The sequence below is a fragment of the Meriones unguiculatus genome (genome assembly GCF_030254825.1).
Source record: "Meriones unguiculatus strain TT.TT164.6M chromosome 13 unlocalized genomic scaffold, Bangor_MerUng_6.1 Chr13_unordered_Scaffold_34, whole genome shotgun sequence".
Classification (NCBI taxonomy): Eukaryota; Metazoa; Chordata; class Mammalia; order Rodentia; family Muridae; genus Meriones; species Meriones unguiculatus.
The window spans coordinates 9,779,098-9,797,191 of NW_026843646.1; the positions used below are offsets into that span (position 1 = coordinate 9,779,098).

Sequence of the window (18,094 nt, forward strand, 5' to 3'; positions counted from 1 at the left end):
TGAGGTAGACCACAGTTATATTGAATATATTCCAAGGGTCTTATCATCATTTTGTTGATGAACATTTTTTTTATCCAAAGTACAACCCTTACCCATTTCGCTATTCTTTTCTACAATATTTTTAATTGATTTACTTTATTTATTATAATTTATTCACTTTGTATGCTTGTTGTAATTTCCTCCCTTATCTCCTCCCAATCATGCCCTCCCTCCTCCCTCGCCTCCCCAGGAACTCCTGCCCTTCCATCTTACCCTAGCCCATCAGGTCTCATCAGGACTGGCTGCATTGTCTTCCTCTGTGGCTTTATAAGGCTGCCCACAACCCCTCATGGGGAGGTGATCAAAGAGGCAGCCACTGAGTTCATGTCAGAGACAGCTCCTGTTCTACATACTAGGGAACCCCACTTGGACACTGAGATGCCATGGGCTACATCTGTACAACAATTCTAGACTATCTGCATGTATGGTCCTTCCTTGGAGAATCAGTCTCAGAAAAGACACCTGGGCCCAGATTTTTGGTTCTGTTGCTCTCCTTGTGGAGCTCCTATCCCCTCTAGTTCTTTCTGTCTCCCCCTTCTTTCATAAAGTTCCATGCACTTTGCCCAAAGTTTGGCTATGAGTCTCAGCATCTCCTTCGCAAGATCCAGCTTTACAACTCCTAAGCATATATCCAAAATATCCTCAAATATATAACAAGAAAATGTGCTCAACCATGTTCATAGCAGCTTTATTCATAATAGACAGAATCTACAAAGAACCAAGATGTACCTCAAAGGAGGAATGGATACAAAAATTTGTGGTACATTTACACAATGGAATACTACTCAGCAATAAAAACAAGGATATCATGAAATTTGTAAGCAAATAGTGGAAACTAGGAAAGATCATCCTGAGTAAGTTATCCCAGGAGAAAGATACACATAGTATATACTCACTTATAAGTGGATATTAGACATTATAGAGTAAACATACTAAAATCTGTATACCTAAAGAAGCTAAGTAAGGATGACCTTGGGTAAGATGCTCAATCCTCATTCACAAATGCAAATGGGACAGACATTGGAAGAGGGAGAAAACAGGGAACAGGGAAGAATCCTACCACACAGGGCCTCTGAAAGACTCATTCCACTATTCTTAATTCTATTATTTTATAGCCCTATGCCAGGTACTGTTTTTCATTCATTAGCTAAAATGTGAGTTATTTCAGATTTCTGAAAATTGTGATCCTTGTTGCCAGGAAAATTCAGATACATTTCACTTCTCTTTTGCCATGGTTCTATATCCATAAATGGAGCTGCACATCAATACTGAAATTCTCTGTGAATGATTCTTGACAAGAGACTCACCTTTCATGTTTCCACTATTAACTGCTTACCCACTTTATATTCTGCCTGAAACCACTCTTATCAGAAGGGTAGATTATGCTTGTGGCCCTCAATATGCAAGTGTAAACAGATAACACATCTAATATCACCAAATTAAAAGGTCACACAGATAGAAACATCAAAGAAATTTGGATATATGCATTATTGAAAATGCCTGGTGCATATTTAATTGAATGTGCACTAGTGTCAATTTGACTTCCAAACTTCACTCAGTCATAAAAAAAAAAATTTAAGGGAAATGTCAGTAAATATTTCATATATCCCTAGACACAGTATCTTCTAGTATTCCAGATGGGAGAAACACCAAAAATTAACATAGAAAATCTTCAGATATATTACAAAATGACAGAAAATATTGAGAGAACAACACAAAGATGATCTTATTCCTCAAGTCTATGGAAATGCTTTTCCAGGTAAAGAGTAAAGTAACAGAACCCAAAAGTTTATACAACTTGTAAGCACTTATGTTAATTGAGTCAACTCTGTGATGAGACTAGACATATGGACAGAGGAATGAAGGGGATTGCCTGTGATGAAATTTTAATGTGGAAAAGACATGAATTCTGGTGTATACTTGCATAGAACAGAGGTTTACACTACATAATCCCTGTGATTCCAACCTTCATATTCAAGATATTCTCAGTATACCATGATCACATCTTCTCTTGAAAGATAAGAATGTGAATTTGAAATTTACCTGCAGTGCACAAATCAGTGATTCCGATGGTATAATGACACTGGTCATCATCTGTTGAATATAGACACCAGTGATATTCTGCTGCACAGACATTTAAGATCTTGAGCAGTCCAAGGGTTAACTATTTTTATCTGTACAATCAAATACAACTTTTAGGAAATTAACTTGAGGATATAGGAGGTAGTTTTTTCAAAATCAATTATACTACACATTATCACTGAGGAGAGATGAATTTGTATACTTTAAAAACACAGAAAATATCAGGTCATTTTGCAGTGAGGAATGTGAAGAATGAGGTAAGGCCTGGTCCCGTCACATTCTTCATATAACACAATGCACTTCATTTTCAACCCAAGGATTTTGAGGAGTCCTGATGAACATCACAGATCAAAATCTTAAGGAACCTACTTACATGTAGAAATGTGTGTAATGAAAAGTACAGACATACTCGGTCTTCAGAGAAGTGGAAAACTCGAGTTGGCAGCTTGCATACAATGACACTAATAAATTCTTATTTAGTAAATATTCTGAAGAGATTTATATTTTCCATGTGAGTTAGCATTATTCTGACCCACAATTTCTAAAGCCAGCCTTTTCCTGAACACAGGTCCAAGCTTACCAAAAAGTGACAAGATGTTTCTTGGGGTCGAACAGGTCGAACAGGTGAATGGACTTGCAAGCAGAGCTGCTGTCTGTCCTGAATATGTCCACAAAGTCATCTATCTCTAAGTAACTCAGTGAAATGGACTCTTATTTTAAACCTTTCTTCCCCCTAGAAAGAGAATCAAGTATTTATTAATTTGCTTTTCATTATAGTTGGAATTGCTTGTAGTAAGACCCAGTTCTTCCTGTCCCAAAGCAGAGGAAGACTCATACCTCTCTATGATCAAGGCACAGCTTATGTCATGGTACACAGACCTCAACAAAGCTTGTGTTGAAGGAACTCACTGAGTACACACTTTTTGATGGTCACAAATACCCGTAGACTGGTCTTTTTCTGATTAGTGAGTATTTTGTTGTATAGGTATACGATGGATTTTAAAGGCATAGCATTTTTAGAAAGCTATCTTTCAATATTTCTCCAACCCTATTTAATTGAATACTAACCTTTTTGAATTGTTTATTTCCATAATTTCATATCAAAAACTAGTTGAGATTTTTTATTAAATAATTAATTTTGATAACCTTTAAAAAATGCTATAGAAATACTGTCTGACATAATAATATTCACATTCCATTGTCCTTTACCCTGTACTAAGAAGTCACACCAGCTTACTGCTGTTGCTCCTTCAGTGAACCCACGATGTGCAAGTAACACAAAGAGGATTCTTTTTTCCAGCAACCTCATCAACTGATTACAAATGTCATCTTATCAAACATTCTGATGTTATCAAAAGTGTTTTTGAAAAACAATTACCTGGGAGCCTAAGTCTCATTCTTTCTTCACACTTTTTATATGAAGTTGGTTAAGAATTTCACACACATATGTAATGTGTTCTGATTAATTTTTCTCACTCTCTTCTATCTCCTGAGAGTTCTCCTTCTCACATTTGTGATTCTTTTGTATTATTTTTATGATAGACTGAGAATTTTCTGGGGCATTTGTTATGTAAACCTGAATTTGGAATTCTTCACTTGGATACTGGTGAGCTAATATGTGACCACACAACTGACAAGGACACTCTCTCAGATTCAGGAGAAATTGGGTGACAAGTATAAACCCTGATTCAAAATTCCTACATGTAAATATTTCAAAATTCCAAAACGTGAAAAAATAAAGATTTCCCACCCATCTAACATAACATGCTATAGTGAAAATACAAGCACATCATGTAACATATGCTTCAGGATACACATATACACACACACACACCTCAAATATATGAAATATTCATATTTACATTTGCTTTCCACCCTCAAGACATTCTGAATGTATGCATGTATGAATGTATATATACATATATGTATATACATAATATATATATGTGCACATACGTATATACTTATATGATCCAAAATTGGGAAGTACTGCTTAATGAAACCTGTAACTTCTAATTCTAATATTTCTTATTAGAAATAATCTACATTGAAAATGGAAAAATGACAACCAACTCATAAGCTTGATAATCCTCTTTTCATAATATAAATGATAATCTCGAAACAGTTTTAATTACTATTCCAATTCAACCAAGAGGAACAAAATAGATTTTCCAAAGAGGAACAAAATAGATTTTAAGAAAAACAAACATTATCTTCAAAAGTCATAGTGAAATTCACTTGTTTCACAAACACATTGATGGAAAATGATCAGTATCGTTTTTTATTTCAAATGAGTTGATTACTATCTCTCAAAATAAAATTAGGATTTCCAATTGTGGACTAAAGTGGAGCTGAGGAAAAATGACAAAGATGGACAGATTGGACAGACAGCTGGGCCATTCACTTAGTTTAGGCCTGCACTGGTCAAACACTAAGTCACCCTTTTCTAGGGTGGGAGCTTACAGTGAGAGAAAAATGTTGAGGGTTGATTTTTCTTTCAGGGTTGAGAGAAAAATGTATGCATTTGGTTGTCTCTATAATGTATAGAAGTACTCTCTCCTTTCATTTTTTTCACAATTTATGAAATGGATCTTCAGGAATATTACTCAATAACTGGAAAATTTATGCCCCAAACTGAGACTGTTTTATTGATGCCTATCCTAAATCTATTTACATACTTATTAGAATACTCTTTAAAATATGTACTTGATGAGGTCAGGACCAAATTTATTTCTTTCAGAATAATATGAAGGCTATGATCATGGCCCCTAGAGATTATATGTGATGTGGTCGTAGAAAACACCTCCATGCTCCAATCACAGCAGTCCTTAGCATCTGCAGGATCACCAAGCAGGACCTACTTGGTACCAGCAGTTCCCCTGATGAGTGCAGGGATAGTGGCTGCTTCTCATCTCTTCACACTAATTTGGAAGTTATGAGTTCAGAGGCTTACATATATGATCCCCTTTGAGCAACCAATATAACCAGTGATTTTATCTTTCATATTTTAAACAGTTTTTGAGAAAAATTTTAGGGTAGTCCACAAACTTCCAATACTCATAAGTTAGCTTCAAAATAACTATAATTGCTGATACCTCTCTCCTTTTCACAATTATTGCTATTTTTTTCTCAATTCAAACAGCAGAATCACACTTTAAATAATTCATTTTTTAAAATATGACTGAAACATTTGTGATAACAAAGTGAAAATGTGTACAGAAGAGAGTCCACTAAACTTCAACTCTACCTCAAAAAGTCTGTGCTGCTGCGCAATTTTGAGAGTAAGAGAAATACCTCTCATAGGAATAGCAGACTAATTGGCTATCAATACCAAATGGTCAGTCCTGAAAAATATATATACAATTAATATTATACTGACTGTAGTTACGAATATATATACATCCACACACATATATGTACCTTAACACACATAAATTTGTATAACAATTATTAATTAAAAAAGAAGCTATGATTTTAAAAGAGACCAAGTAAGGGAACATGGGAGGATGTGTAATAAGAAATAAAATAGGGAAATAATGAAGTAATTATAAAGCAAAACATAACAAAAAACTATTTTATTTTTGTACAGTAAAGCCTAATCAAAGTGTAGCCTCTAATACTACGGCAGGCATGACGGACATACTCATAGGTTATTAGTCACAACCAAAACATCATTGAACAAGGAGAGATGTAGTTTGTTTTTGTTTTTGTTTTTTTTTTTGTTTTTGTTTTTCTTGTTCTGTCTCTTCTGAGTTTCCTGGAGCCTTGGCATAGCAAGGTCCAGTATATTCCATCGATGATGAACTCCTTGTAGGTTTCCATGTGGGTAAATATGGATTCTCCTGGGACAGGTCTCGACCTAACAGAACAGGTATTCAGTGGATAATTACAAGACTGATATCTATACTAAATTTCAAAGGGTGCATAGTTTTAAAACATGGGCTCAATTTGCAAGAGAAGTCATTTTCCTTGCCTCTGGCAAAAGCAACATATGGCACTCCACCAACCTGTGATATCAGTATATCAGCCACCAATGCTGGCCTCCAGGTCAACTGAAGGGGAAGTAAAAGTACTTGTTATACATCTCAGAACCCACACCTGTATTCCTGTTACTTCCCAAACAAGCCTACACTCTGCTAACTCCCAAAATATTCAAGCAAACTATCTCTTTATAAAGACAGTTTCTTTACTTGTCTGAGCTATCTCCACTTTCCTGTCTTAATATTGTTTCTTTTCTCATAGACAGCTTGGTCACATGAAATTTTTTTTCTCCCCCAAGGTCTGAACTTTTCTAGAATCCTCTGAACATTTTTCATCTTTTATCCATAATAAAATTCTTTCCTATGATCATCTAAGATTTGGTGTTTTATTCCTGTTATCTAGATCATACAATTGAACATTTAAAATGTATCTGTACTTAAGTGACTATTACTCTGCTAAAAACAAGGAATGTATACAGAGATCCAATAGCTTTTAGTTAGAAAACACTTAATGAAATGAATGAAAGTGTCAAAAGAAAGATAGCAGCCAATGGTCTTCAATATACACATAAATGAAACGCATATAATGTAAAGGGATATGTTAAAAATAGTACCAATTCAGTTTCATGATAACAGAATTGAAAGTAAAAGAGCATGTTTGGAAAACAGTTCTTGTCTAGTCTGAATCTATATCAAAATATTGAGATTTAGGTTTCAAAGAACGTAAAATATGTCAGAAACAATGAAAGTCTGTTGAAAACCAGAGAGCTTTTGAGATTTTAAAGTTGAAAGCTGATACAAACTTAAAACAAATACTTGTATTCAGGATGAGTTCCATAATTAGACGGTATACAGAATAGTCCTCACTCATAACTTGGTCAGATATAGTTTTGAAGATATACAAACACCTTTCTCTTTTATAGCTCAAAGCATACTTCAGGTTTTTTTTCCTTTCTTTTAGGGAATGGTACTAAATTGTAATATGAGTAGCTTTTCAAGAAGCTGGGTTTACATAATCTGAATGAATCAAGACATAATATTTCCTGAAGCCATTAGTCTATCATGAGAACCATAATAGTCATTTCAAAATACCTTTACAGTGGAGCCTGGAATGGAGAACCTTTTACTGGGCACAAATTAAGCTTTTTCTCTTCTGTCACTAACCAAAAACAGCTACAGTAGTTTTAAGATGAACTACTGAAGTGTACACATTCTGTAGTAGTCAGGGGGAGAAACCACTGTAATGTCAACATTCCAAGGCTCATGCCATAACTGACAAAGTGACACCTGCATTTCATTTCTTTCAAACTGTTGGCTTTAAAACAGTGATTTCAAAAAATTCTTGAACCACGTGTTTGGATTGACATTTTCACAACCATATGTATGTGTATGTGTGTATGAAAGATATATGATAGAGATGATAGATATATGATTGATGTTAGAGAGGATAACTGTAATAATATGTGCGCAAAAATAAAAGAAATACTTGTATAAATAATTGTGATAGACTAGGGTCAAATAGAAGGGGAGGAGGAACTTTCCTATCAGTGCACTAGGGGAGGGGAATAGGGGGAGATAAGAGGAGGGTGGGATTGGGAGGAGATGAGGGAGGGGGCCACAGCTGCAACAAATTTGAAAAAATTTTAATAAATGATAATAAAAATGAATATTAAAAATCAGTAATGTAAAAAAAATCATGAAATTTATATTCATCTCCAAAGATTATCAATTCCTAATTCTTTTACCCTGTTAAACGACTAGGTGAAAAAAGGCAGCATGCAAAATCATTAAGACCACAGTCTTAATGAACCTTGGAGTCTAACCTATGCAAAAATTATAGCATATTTTAAAGATGAATGTGCTTTACTGAGATACATTTAGAAATCTTCATGCACAGAGAAGTCAGAAAGTTTTAAAGAGTGGAGAGAAATGCACATGCTTATGAGTATATAGTAAATTTTATATACTAAACTTAGAGAAACAAAGAATTGTGACTGAAACAATAGAGATACTCTGTAAGTTTCATAATAAAGAAATGTAGTATACATTGGACATATAATATTCATGGACAAATCATTCAAAATTAGAATGCCTGTCTTTAAAATGATTGTATTTTGGTGATAGTAATAACTTTTGCCTTCTGCACAGTGTGTAATTGCACTAATATGTGTAATTATACACTTCTAATTAAGATAGCAAAACTCTACCAGACGGTTAGGTTCTTCATTAAGATATTCTGCTGAATAATTATGATTTTAAATTTGACAGATTTGAGTATGGGAAATAAAAACACATCAGAAGGAAATCTCTATAGTGCCACGTGGTAACCAACCCCATTATTTTCAAAATAGTAATAAATACGTGTAAAGAAAGTAATCGGGCTTTCCTAATAGTATAAACTATTTAGGTCCCAGGGAGTGCAATTATCCAAAAATGTCAGTCCTGGACCTACTCAACATGCATTTTCAAAGGAATTCTGGTGATTAGAAAGAAACAAGCAAAAAACAAACAAACACACATACCAAAAATAGCATTCATCAAGAATTTGTGCAAAAGTTCTGGCCCAGCAAAATAGCCATTTTCCTTGCTCCAACAAAAGGGACAAATCACTCTCTATTGAACTGTAGCTCCTATGAGGATATCAACACCCATGGTGGCCTCCAGGTTCCTTGAAGGGGAAGTAAATGGACTTGTTATACATCTCAAAACACACGTCTAGATTCCTGTGCCTTCCCAAAGAGCCTCATCTCTTTCTGCACTATCCTAATTTTCTGCATAGTCTAGAAATACCCTGATTTTTTTACACAAATTAATTTATTTATAAATTTCATATCTTCATCCCAGGCCCCGTCCCTTCTCTCCTCACAGTCCCACCATCATTCTTCCCTCCCCCATTCCCTCTTTCTCTTCAGAGAGGCTCACTGTGTGTAACAACCCACCCTGACACATTACATGAGGTAGGACTAAGAGCTTCCTCTCACTAAGGACAGGCAAGATAGCCCAGCTAGGGGAAAGGAAACTAAGGGCAAGCAACAGAGTCAGAGACAGCCTTCAGTTCAATTGTTAGGGGTCCCACATGCTGACCAAGATGCACATCTGTTACATATGTGTAGGTGGACCTAAGTCCAGCCTGTGCATTTATGAAAGCATACTTTGTCTCTGTCTAAGCTATCTCTACTTTTCTCCTAATATTCTCCATTCTCTTCTAGACAGTCTTGGTCATATCAAGTCTGCTTCTTTTTCTCTGTGCTATGAACTCTTCCAGGTGTCTCTGAACATTTTTCCTCTCTGACCCATAATAAAATTATTCCCTGTAATAATGTGGCTACAATTTTAATGGTTACTCTGTTGTTCCTGCTCATACAGTTGGAATATTTAACATATATATTTTATTAAGTGAATATTACTATGCCTAAATCATTTCATTTCATTCAAGAAATATGTACTGACAAGCCATTGTTTTTACTTGGGAAGGAGTAAAGATCCCTGTGAATTGAACAAAAGTATTTTATAAAATATTGCCAACGCAGCTTCATGATAAAATTAAAATTAAATGAGTATGTCTAGAAAGTCATTCCTATCTAGTAGAATCAATGTTCACATATTGAGAAATATATGTTTGAATTTGGGGCTGAAATTTAAGCAGTTTCCAACAAAACTTTGTTGGCATAGTAGGTAATACAACTAGATGAAAGAGAAAATAATCTCTCATATCTTGGGCATATAGTTTTGAAGATACATAGCTATCATTCTCTTGTATAATAACTCAAAGCATACCTCTCTGTCATGATAACTTTGTTTCTTTGGGGGAATGGTACTGATTATTGCTAATGGAGTAGCTTTTCATGAGAAAACTGTTAAGAATTAGGTCACAGGCTCTAGAGAACTCAAGACAGAACACTTCCTGAAACCATTAGTCTAGCATGAAAATCATAATGAGCATTTTAAAATACCTTTACATCGGAGCCTGGAATAGAGAACCTTTCAGTGGGCAAAAAATTATCCTTTTCTTTCCTGGCACTAACCAAAATGGCTACAGCAGTTTGTAGACAAACCACTGAAGTGTAAACATTCTGTAGTAGTCAGGGGGAGAAACCACTGTGATGTCAACATTCCAAGACTCAGGCCATAACTGACAAAGTGACACCTGCATTTCAAATTTTGACTTTAAGACATTGATTTAAAAAAAAATTTGAGCCACATGTGTTTTGAAGAAATAACATATTCAAAACTGTGTGTGTGTGTATGCGTGTGTAATAGATACATGATATAGGCAATAGACAGAGGATAGATGTTAGATAGAAGGATAGATAACTATAATGATATCAGCACAACAATAGGAGGAATACTTATATAGGGTCAAATAGGGGGAATACTTGTACAGGGTCAAATAAAAGGGGAGGACAACCTTCCCTAACAGTGGACTAGGGGAGGAGTGCAGGGGGAGAAGAGGGAAAGAGGGTGGGATTGGAGATGAGGGAGAGGGCCACAGCCACAATATAATTTGAATAAATTGAAATAAATAATAATAATGATAATATTTAAAAGACAGTAATGTAAAAATATCAGGAAATTTATATTCATCTCCAAAGATTATTAATTCCTAATTTTTTAACCTGTTAAAGGCCCAGGTAAAAAAAAGGCAGCATGCAAAATCATTAAAACTGTGAGTCTAACACATGCAAAAATCATAGAACACTTTAAAGATGAATGTGCTTTACTGAGATATGGTCAGAAAGCTTCATGTACAGAGAATTCAGAAAGCTTGGAGGAGTGGAGAGGAGTACACATGCTTATTAGTATACAGTAAATTTTATATATTAATCCTAGATACACAAAGAATTGTAACTGAAAGATGGGAGATGCTCTGTACATTTAGTAATAAAATATGTAGTATACTTTGGACATATAACAACTATGAACAAACCATTCAAAATTAGAATTACCTGTCTTTATGGTGATTGTATTTGGTGATAGTAATGATTTTTTACTTCTGCAAAGTATATAATTTCATTAATACATGTAATTATACAGTTCTCTTTAAGATAGCAAAATTCGGGGCTGGAGAGATGGCTCAGAGGTTAAGAGCACTGGTTGCTCTTCCAGAGGTCCTGAGTTCAATTCCCGGTAACCACATGGTGGCTCACAACCATCTACAATGAGATTTGGTACCCTCTTCTGGCTCACACGCATACATTCAGGCAGAATACTGTATACATAATAAATAAATAAATCTTTAAAAAAAAAAAAAAAGATAGCAAAATTCTACCAGACTGTGAGGTTCTTCATAAAGATATTCTGCCAAATAATTATAATTTTAAAAATATGACATGAGTATGGGAAATAAAAACACATCAGAAGGAAATCTCTATCGTGGCATGTGATAACTAATCCCATTACTTTTTAAAAGGACATAATAGGTGGGAATAGTTTAATCAGGCTTTCCTGATTACACTATTTAATTTAAATAATTTAAAAAACAAGTTTAAACTTGTTAGGTCCCACGAAGTGCAATTATCCAAAAATGTCAGTCCTGGACCTGCTCAACATGCAGTATCAAAGGAATTCTGATGATTAGAAACAAACAACAACAAAAACAGACAAATAAACACACATACCAAAAACAGCATTCATCCAGAATTAGTGAAATAGTCCTTGTCCAGCAAAATAACCATTTTTCTTGCTGTGACAAAAGGAACATACTGCTCTCTACTGACCTGTGGCTCCTATCAGGATATTAACACCCATGGTGGCTTCCGGGTTGCCTGAAGGGGGAGTAAATGTACTCGTTATACACCTCAAAACAACCATCTAGATTTCTGTGCCTTCCCAAACAGCCTCATCTCTTTCTGCACTATCACAATTTTCTAAATATTCTAGAAATTACTGTCTTTCTTTCCACCAATTAATTAATTAATTTCATACCTTCATCACAGACCCCCATCCCTTCTCTCCTCACAGTCCCACCATCATTATTCCCTCCCCCATGACCTCATTCTCTTCAAAGAGGCTCACTATGTGTACCAACCCACCCTGACATATCACATGAGGCAGGACTAAGAGCATCCCCCTAGGGGAAAGGGAACTAAGGGCAAGCAACAGAGTCAGTGAAAGCTCTCAGTCCAATTGTTAAGGGAACCACATGTTGACCAAGCTGCACACCCGCTACTTAAGTGAGGGGGGCCCTAGGTCCAGCCTGTGCATTGATGAAAGCATACTTTGTCTCTGTCTAAGCTACCTCTACTTTTCTCCTAATATTCTCTATTTTCTTTGAGACAGTCTTGGTCATATCAAGTCTGCTTCTTTTTCTCTCTGATCTGAATTCTTCCACGTGCCTCTGAACATTTTTCCTCTCTCATCCATAATAAAATTACTCACTGCAATAATGGACCAGCTGCTCTTTTGCTGGTTTCTCTGCTGTCCCTGCAGTTTGAATATTTAAAGTATATATTTTATTAAGTGAATATCACCCAGTCCTAGTGTGGGTGGCTCCTCCTCACATGCTGAGGAAGCCCTAGGTGGATGACTCCAGGATCTGGAGAAAGCAGAGCTCTGTCAGCCCTGGAGACCTTGGCTCTCTACCACACTGCTGTACTGCCTGGCCTCAGGGCATGGAATCTCCTTCCCCCAAGAGCTCACATCACCTCCGGCTACACAGCCTTCCTCATTTCCTCCTTTCCTCCCTCCCGCCGACCCTCCCTCCCTCCTTCCTTCCTTCCCTCTCTCCCTTTCTTCCCTCCTTCCCTCCCTCCATTCCTTCCTTCCCTCACTCCTTCCTTCCTTCTATCCTTCCCTCCTCCCTTCATTCCTCCCTTTCCTCCCTCCTTCCTTCCCTCCCACTTCTTCTTCCCCTCACTGCCTGGCAGGCTGCCTCCAACTCCTCCTGGAATTAAAGACATGTGTCCCTAAGTCTGGACCTTTATTTCAGGATTTATTTATGTCTTTTTTTTTTTTTTTTTTTTTGACACAGGGTCTCTCTACGTAGCCCTGGCTGTCCTGGACTTGCTCTGTAGACCAGGCTGGCCTTGAACTCACAGAGATGCCCCTGCCTCCGCCTCCCTGAGTATTGGGGTCACAGGCGTGCTACACCACCCGGCTAATTTATGTATGTATGTATGTATGTATGTAAACATGTATGTATGTATGTATGTTTGTATTTTTGCACACACCACATGTGTGCCTGGTGTCTGTGGAAGGTGGAAGAGCATCAGATTTCATGGACCTGGTCATGAGCTGCCAAGGGGTGTCGGGAACCAAATCCTGAGGCCTAGGCGAGTGCTCTTAACTGCTAAGCCATCACTCCAGGCCCTATACTACTTTTTGTACTATCACACTTGTTGCATGTGTGTGTGTATGTGTGTGTGTGTGTGTGTGTGTGTGTGTGTGTTGCGTGCATGTTCTATCTTCTCAGCTCATTGCATTATTTTTTGGTGTATGTGGGGTAAGGTTATATCATCTAGCTCAGGCTGGCACCAAGCTCAGAGCAATCCCTCTGCTTCAGCCTCCCAAGCCTGGGCATTCCAGGACTGAGCCCACGGCCAACTGTGTAAACTGTGAAGCTGTGTCTGTGCACAGCTATGTGGGCTGCTGGCTTCAACACAGCACCAAGCTTTCCTGATGACGAGGGTGGCTCGGAACCACCACCCACCTGCCAGGGACTGTACTCCGTCTTAGGGACTCTGGGGCCAGCTCTTCTGCCAGGCATTCCAGCAAGGTGGCTCATTGGATAGTGCATGCATGGCCCGGGCTGCACCCCAGCACTACCAACTGCCACTGGAGAGACATACCTTGAAATCCTAGATCATCATGGCCCTGTCGATGCCAGTGGTGCATAATTTTCGACTGTCCTGCTGGTCCACCTTGTAAATGGACACCTGGCTAAAAGAAGAGTAAGACCATGAGGTCCGTGGAGAGAGTGAGGCCATTCCCCCAAGCCCCACACCGACAGATGGCTGGGGGTATACTAGGCTCCAGATCCTTCAGGGCCACATGACGAGACTCTGTCCTAGAGTGGGAGGGTTCACTCACCCAGGATTTGGCCCAGCTGGTAGGCCCAAGACTACATCAGGCCCTGGCCAGGTCCCCAAAGCCACATACACTGGGTACTGGTGCTTGCGTGGAGCCCTAGCCATCTGAAGGTAGAGGCCAGAAGGTTACAAGTTCAAGGTCAGGGGGGCTGCAGGGATGGCTCAGAGGTTGAGAGTGCTGGCTGCTCTTCCAGAGGTCCTGCGTTCGAGTCCCAGCACTCACATGGTGGCTCACAGCCATCTGGTGTCAGAGGAGAGGGAGAAGGAAAAGGAGGAAGGGAGAGAGAGGGAGGGAGAGAAAGGGAGAGAGAGGGAGGGAGAGAAAGGGAGAGAGAGGGAGGGAGAAAAGAGAGGGAGAGAGAGAGAAAGGGAGAGAGAAAGGGATAAAGAAGGAAAGAGGCACAGAGAGGAAGGGAGAGTGGGAGAAAGAGGGAGAGAGAGAGAAGAGGGAGAAGGAGGTGGAAGGAGGGGAAGGGAGAGGGTGAGAGAAAGGGAGAGAGGAGAGAGAGTGAACAGAGAAGTAAGGGAAAGGGGAGGAAGAGGGATACAGGAGAGAGAAGGAGAGTGAGGGAGGGGGAAGAGAGGAAGGAGAAGGCAGCAAGAGGAAGACAGGGAGGGAGGGCGGAGGAAAGGCCACAGCCTCAGCATGGGGCTGGTAGGAACAGAACAGGGCTCAGCAGATGCAGACACAAAGGAGAAGCTTTCTCCTTCCAAGCTCAGAAGTGACGGGAGCATCTCAATCCACAACCCCAAAGGAAACAAACAAAATAGAGAGACTCCCTACAGAGCCTTCACCCCAAGATCAGGGACACCAGGGTGAGCCAACCGTGCATACCGACATGCACGGAGATAAATAAAATCAATTCACTTAAAAACTGAGACGGACAGGCTGAAAGAGAGATGGACGGATGGTCATAGCATGAGCTCACCTGCACTCCAGACTACCAACTGTGCCTAAGACCCCTCACTGTACGGGCCAGCCTGCTGCACCCTGCGACCTGCTGCAGCTCCTGCTAACCCCATGGCTGAGTCTGTCATATCTTCTGCTACTTGCTCTGTTCATCACTGTGCATCAGTTCACTTGTTCTTTTTCTCTTTCTTGAGACGGAGTCTCATATACCTGCTTGCCCTCAGTCTATAACTGAGCCTCTAATCTTAGCTCCAAATGCAGTGCTGGTTTTACAGGTGTGCAGCACCTGCCGGCCTTCTGCAGTCCTGGAGGACGTTAACCAGCTCAGCAAGTTGTCTACCTGCTGAGCCACATCCCAGTCCTAGCTCCTTTTCTAGAACAGGAAGTTCCCTTTATCACTGAGCTGCTCACAGGGTACTGTACTTTGCAAATAAAGGAGCCCAATGGGTACCTGTCAGTGCTGAGCAACAGGCAAAGCCCATTTATCCTCACCTACATTTGAAGTCATATGACCCTGCAGCCAGCAAAATGTTGTTGGGGCGCCAGCCTAAGCTGAGGACTGTGGAGTGAATCGGTTTCTTAATGTGCTTGCTCACCCACCTGATGAAGGAGAAAACCTAGTTTACACTGTCCTCACAGACAAAAACAGCAGCATTTTCCAAGCCGCCCCATAAACCCCCTCCAAATAAAACTGATGTATATGTTCACAAAAACCATTTCAATTTTGGGATCCACAGGCAATCTTAGCTACATTTTCTGAGATGAGTCTTGTACGCACCATCACTTCTAACGTTCTAAGATTGTCCTTTGACTTAGGCTTGAGTAGTTTCATGGGTTCCCTACAGTGCACAGCTGCTCCTGAAGGCTGGCTTGCTCTCTGTCAGAGAAGAGCTTCCTACACAGAGTTCAGGCTGGCCTCCGACTTGCTGTGAACCCCACACTGGTCTTAAAGTCAAGCTAGACTTACAGGCCTGTGCACCACACTGGCCTGAGGAGCTGACGTACAGCTCACGTTCATGAACTACATCTATGACCACAGTAAGGTCCAGTCCACCTATGACCTCTCAGCGAACACACACACAGTCAACTGCTCCAAGGCAGTCCAGGAGGAAACACTCCCTACATCAATTAAGAAAAGTCGGGGGCTAGAAAAGGAAGGATGGAGATGAACGGATGAAGGAGGAAGTGGAGGGAGGAAGAAAGGGAAGGAGGATTAGCATGGCTCACCAGTCGTTTTCAGACTCAAAGTAGCAGACGGAGATGAGCCAGCTTCCACTCCCAACAGCAAACTTGTTCTCCAGTGAGGACTACTTCACAAAAGTGGCAAGGTTGATCCTGAGCAAGGGCAGGGGTGGTAGCAACCCTCCTCAAAACTGGCATTTCTCCTCCTTGGCCCCACAGGGGACCTGTGAGATGGCTGTGCGCCCTGTCTCTCCACTTCTCCAAAGCCCTTCCTTGTTGACCCTGAAGGAGACGTGCAAGGTGGCCGTGCACCCTGGCTCTCCTGGAGAACCCTGGGGCTGTGGCGGTGGCAGGACAGCATCTTTAGAGAGTTTCTCTTCCCTGTCCAGGTCCGTCCCCGGGGGCGCGCCTTGTACCCAGGCCTGGGCAAGCTTGGCCTCCTCCTTGTAGTCCTTCTCCTGCTTTGGGATCAGGTCAGGGTTCCAGGCAGCTCGGTTCTCCAGGCCTGTAATGGGAGAATGTGAGCAGAGAGAGAACGGGCCCAGCCTGGGACTCCAATGTCAGTGTCAGGACCCGTGGTCTCAGAGGGGTTGGGGGGGTGTCAATCTATAAGAACTATTCCCCTGGGCGCTTGGGGAGAGGGAGGTGTGAGGGGGTGGGAACTGGGGGATTCTGGGAAGAAGAGGAGTTCCAGAGGCAGGAGGACAGGAACTGGGGCATTCTGGGAAGGATGCTTCATCACAGCATCCGGGAGGAGACCCTGGCTCACCTGAGCCACGCGGACCACAGGTCATCAGAGAGGAGCCTCACTCACCCGGCCCGGCTGTGCTCCCGTGGTCCTCTGCGCTCTTTGCACGAGCCGTTCTGGGGATCCACGGCCAGCTGCTGCCATTCTCCCTGGGTCAGGGATCCAGCCTCGGCCTTGAAAGTCGGGGTGCCCTGGAGGGACGCAACATCAGTTAGTGCTCAGTTTCTCTGCTGAGAGCAAGGAGCTGGTGAGCCGAGTGTCAGGGTAACACAAAGCGTCCCATGTTACCTCGACTGGGGTCGGGGACCCCTGAAACGCAGCTTCGGGACTAGCCTGAGCTAGCCAGCATCTCCGGCAGCTTTGACTGGACTGAATGGATGGAAGGAAGACAAGGGGAGCGCCAGCGTCCACCTCCTCCTCAATGCTAACCTGGAAACAAGGGGACCAGCCACACCCCTACTGCACATTCCTGGCCCTGGACTGTGGATCTTGTTCAACTCTGACACCCCAAAGTGCGCCCTTCGGAGCCCTTGACACAGCGGTGGGAAGACTCATTAGCCTGCGATCTCGGGGTTTGGGGGTCCTCACCTGCGGGGAGGCTGGGTGCAGGAAGCCCGCCCAGGCCGCCACCTCCTCCCCGCTCTCGAGGCGCCGGTGGTGCACGGGGTCCGGCAGCCGGCGCGCGAGGAGGCTGAGAAACTGCTCGAGGACCAGCAGCTCCAGCATCCGCTCCTTGGAGCGCCGCTCGGGCCGCAGCCAGAGGCGGCACAGTTCCCGCCGGCGGCTCACCGTCTCCCCGGGGCCGGACACGTCCCCACAGTGCAGCCGCCGGAAGCGTCTCCAGGGAAGTTTCGGGATCCCGCCAGCCCCCGGGGTCCTCCTCTTCCGCCTTCATCGCCACCGAGGCCGCCATCGTCGCCTGGGACCCGTCCCCGGAACCCCCATGAGATGCACGGAAAGCAGAGGACACGGTCACCGTCTTCCCGAAGAAAACGCGGAAGCAAAGGCTCACTCCCCTGCTAGTTCACGGACGGAAAATAAACAAACCGAGCCTGAAGTGCGTCATCATCCCGCGCCCAATCTAGTTTTAGAAATAGAGAAGCCGCACACGTACTGCGTCTCTCTA

The 18,094-nt window shown here is 41.4% G+C and overlaps 1 protein-coding gene across 2 annotated transcripts; it reads right to left on the reverse strand.

Annotated features, from left to right (window-relative positions):
- Positions 1-701: 701 nt before the first annotated feature.
- LOC110541601 (cuticle collagen 40-like) lies at positions 702-17,881 on the reverse strand. Of its 2 annotated transcripts, none has more exons than XR_009588946.1 (6): positions 17,257-17,520; positions 16,990-17,159; positions 16,266-16,725; positions 13,889-13,979; positions 11,819-11,866; positions 702-8,769 (listed from the first exon to the last, which is right to left on the reverse strand). XR_009588946.1 is itself a non-coding variant. In XM_060376197.1 (6 exons), exons 1-3 carry the CDS (start codon positions 17,879-17,881, stop codon positions 16,690-16,692), a joined length of 486 nt encoding a protein of 161 aa, XP_060232180.1. In that variant the 3' UTR covers positions 702-2,854; positions 11,819-11,866; positions 13,889-13,979; positions 16,266-16,689. The 2 variants fall into 2 exon arrangements, 1 of the variants encoding a protein (XP_060232180.1); XM_060376197.1 differs by lacking the exon at positions 17,257-17,520 and adding an exon at positions 17,557-17,881 and having other exon boundaries at positions 702-2,854; positions 17,035-17,159.
- Positions 17,882-18,094: the final 213 nt, after the last annotated feature.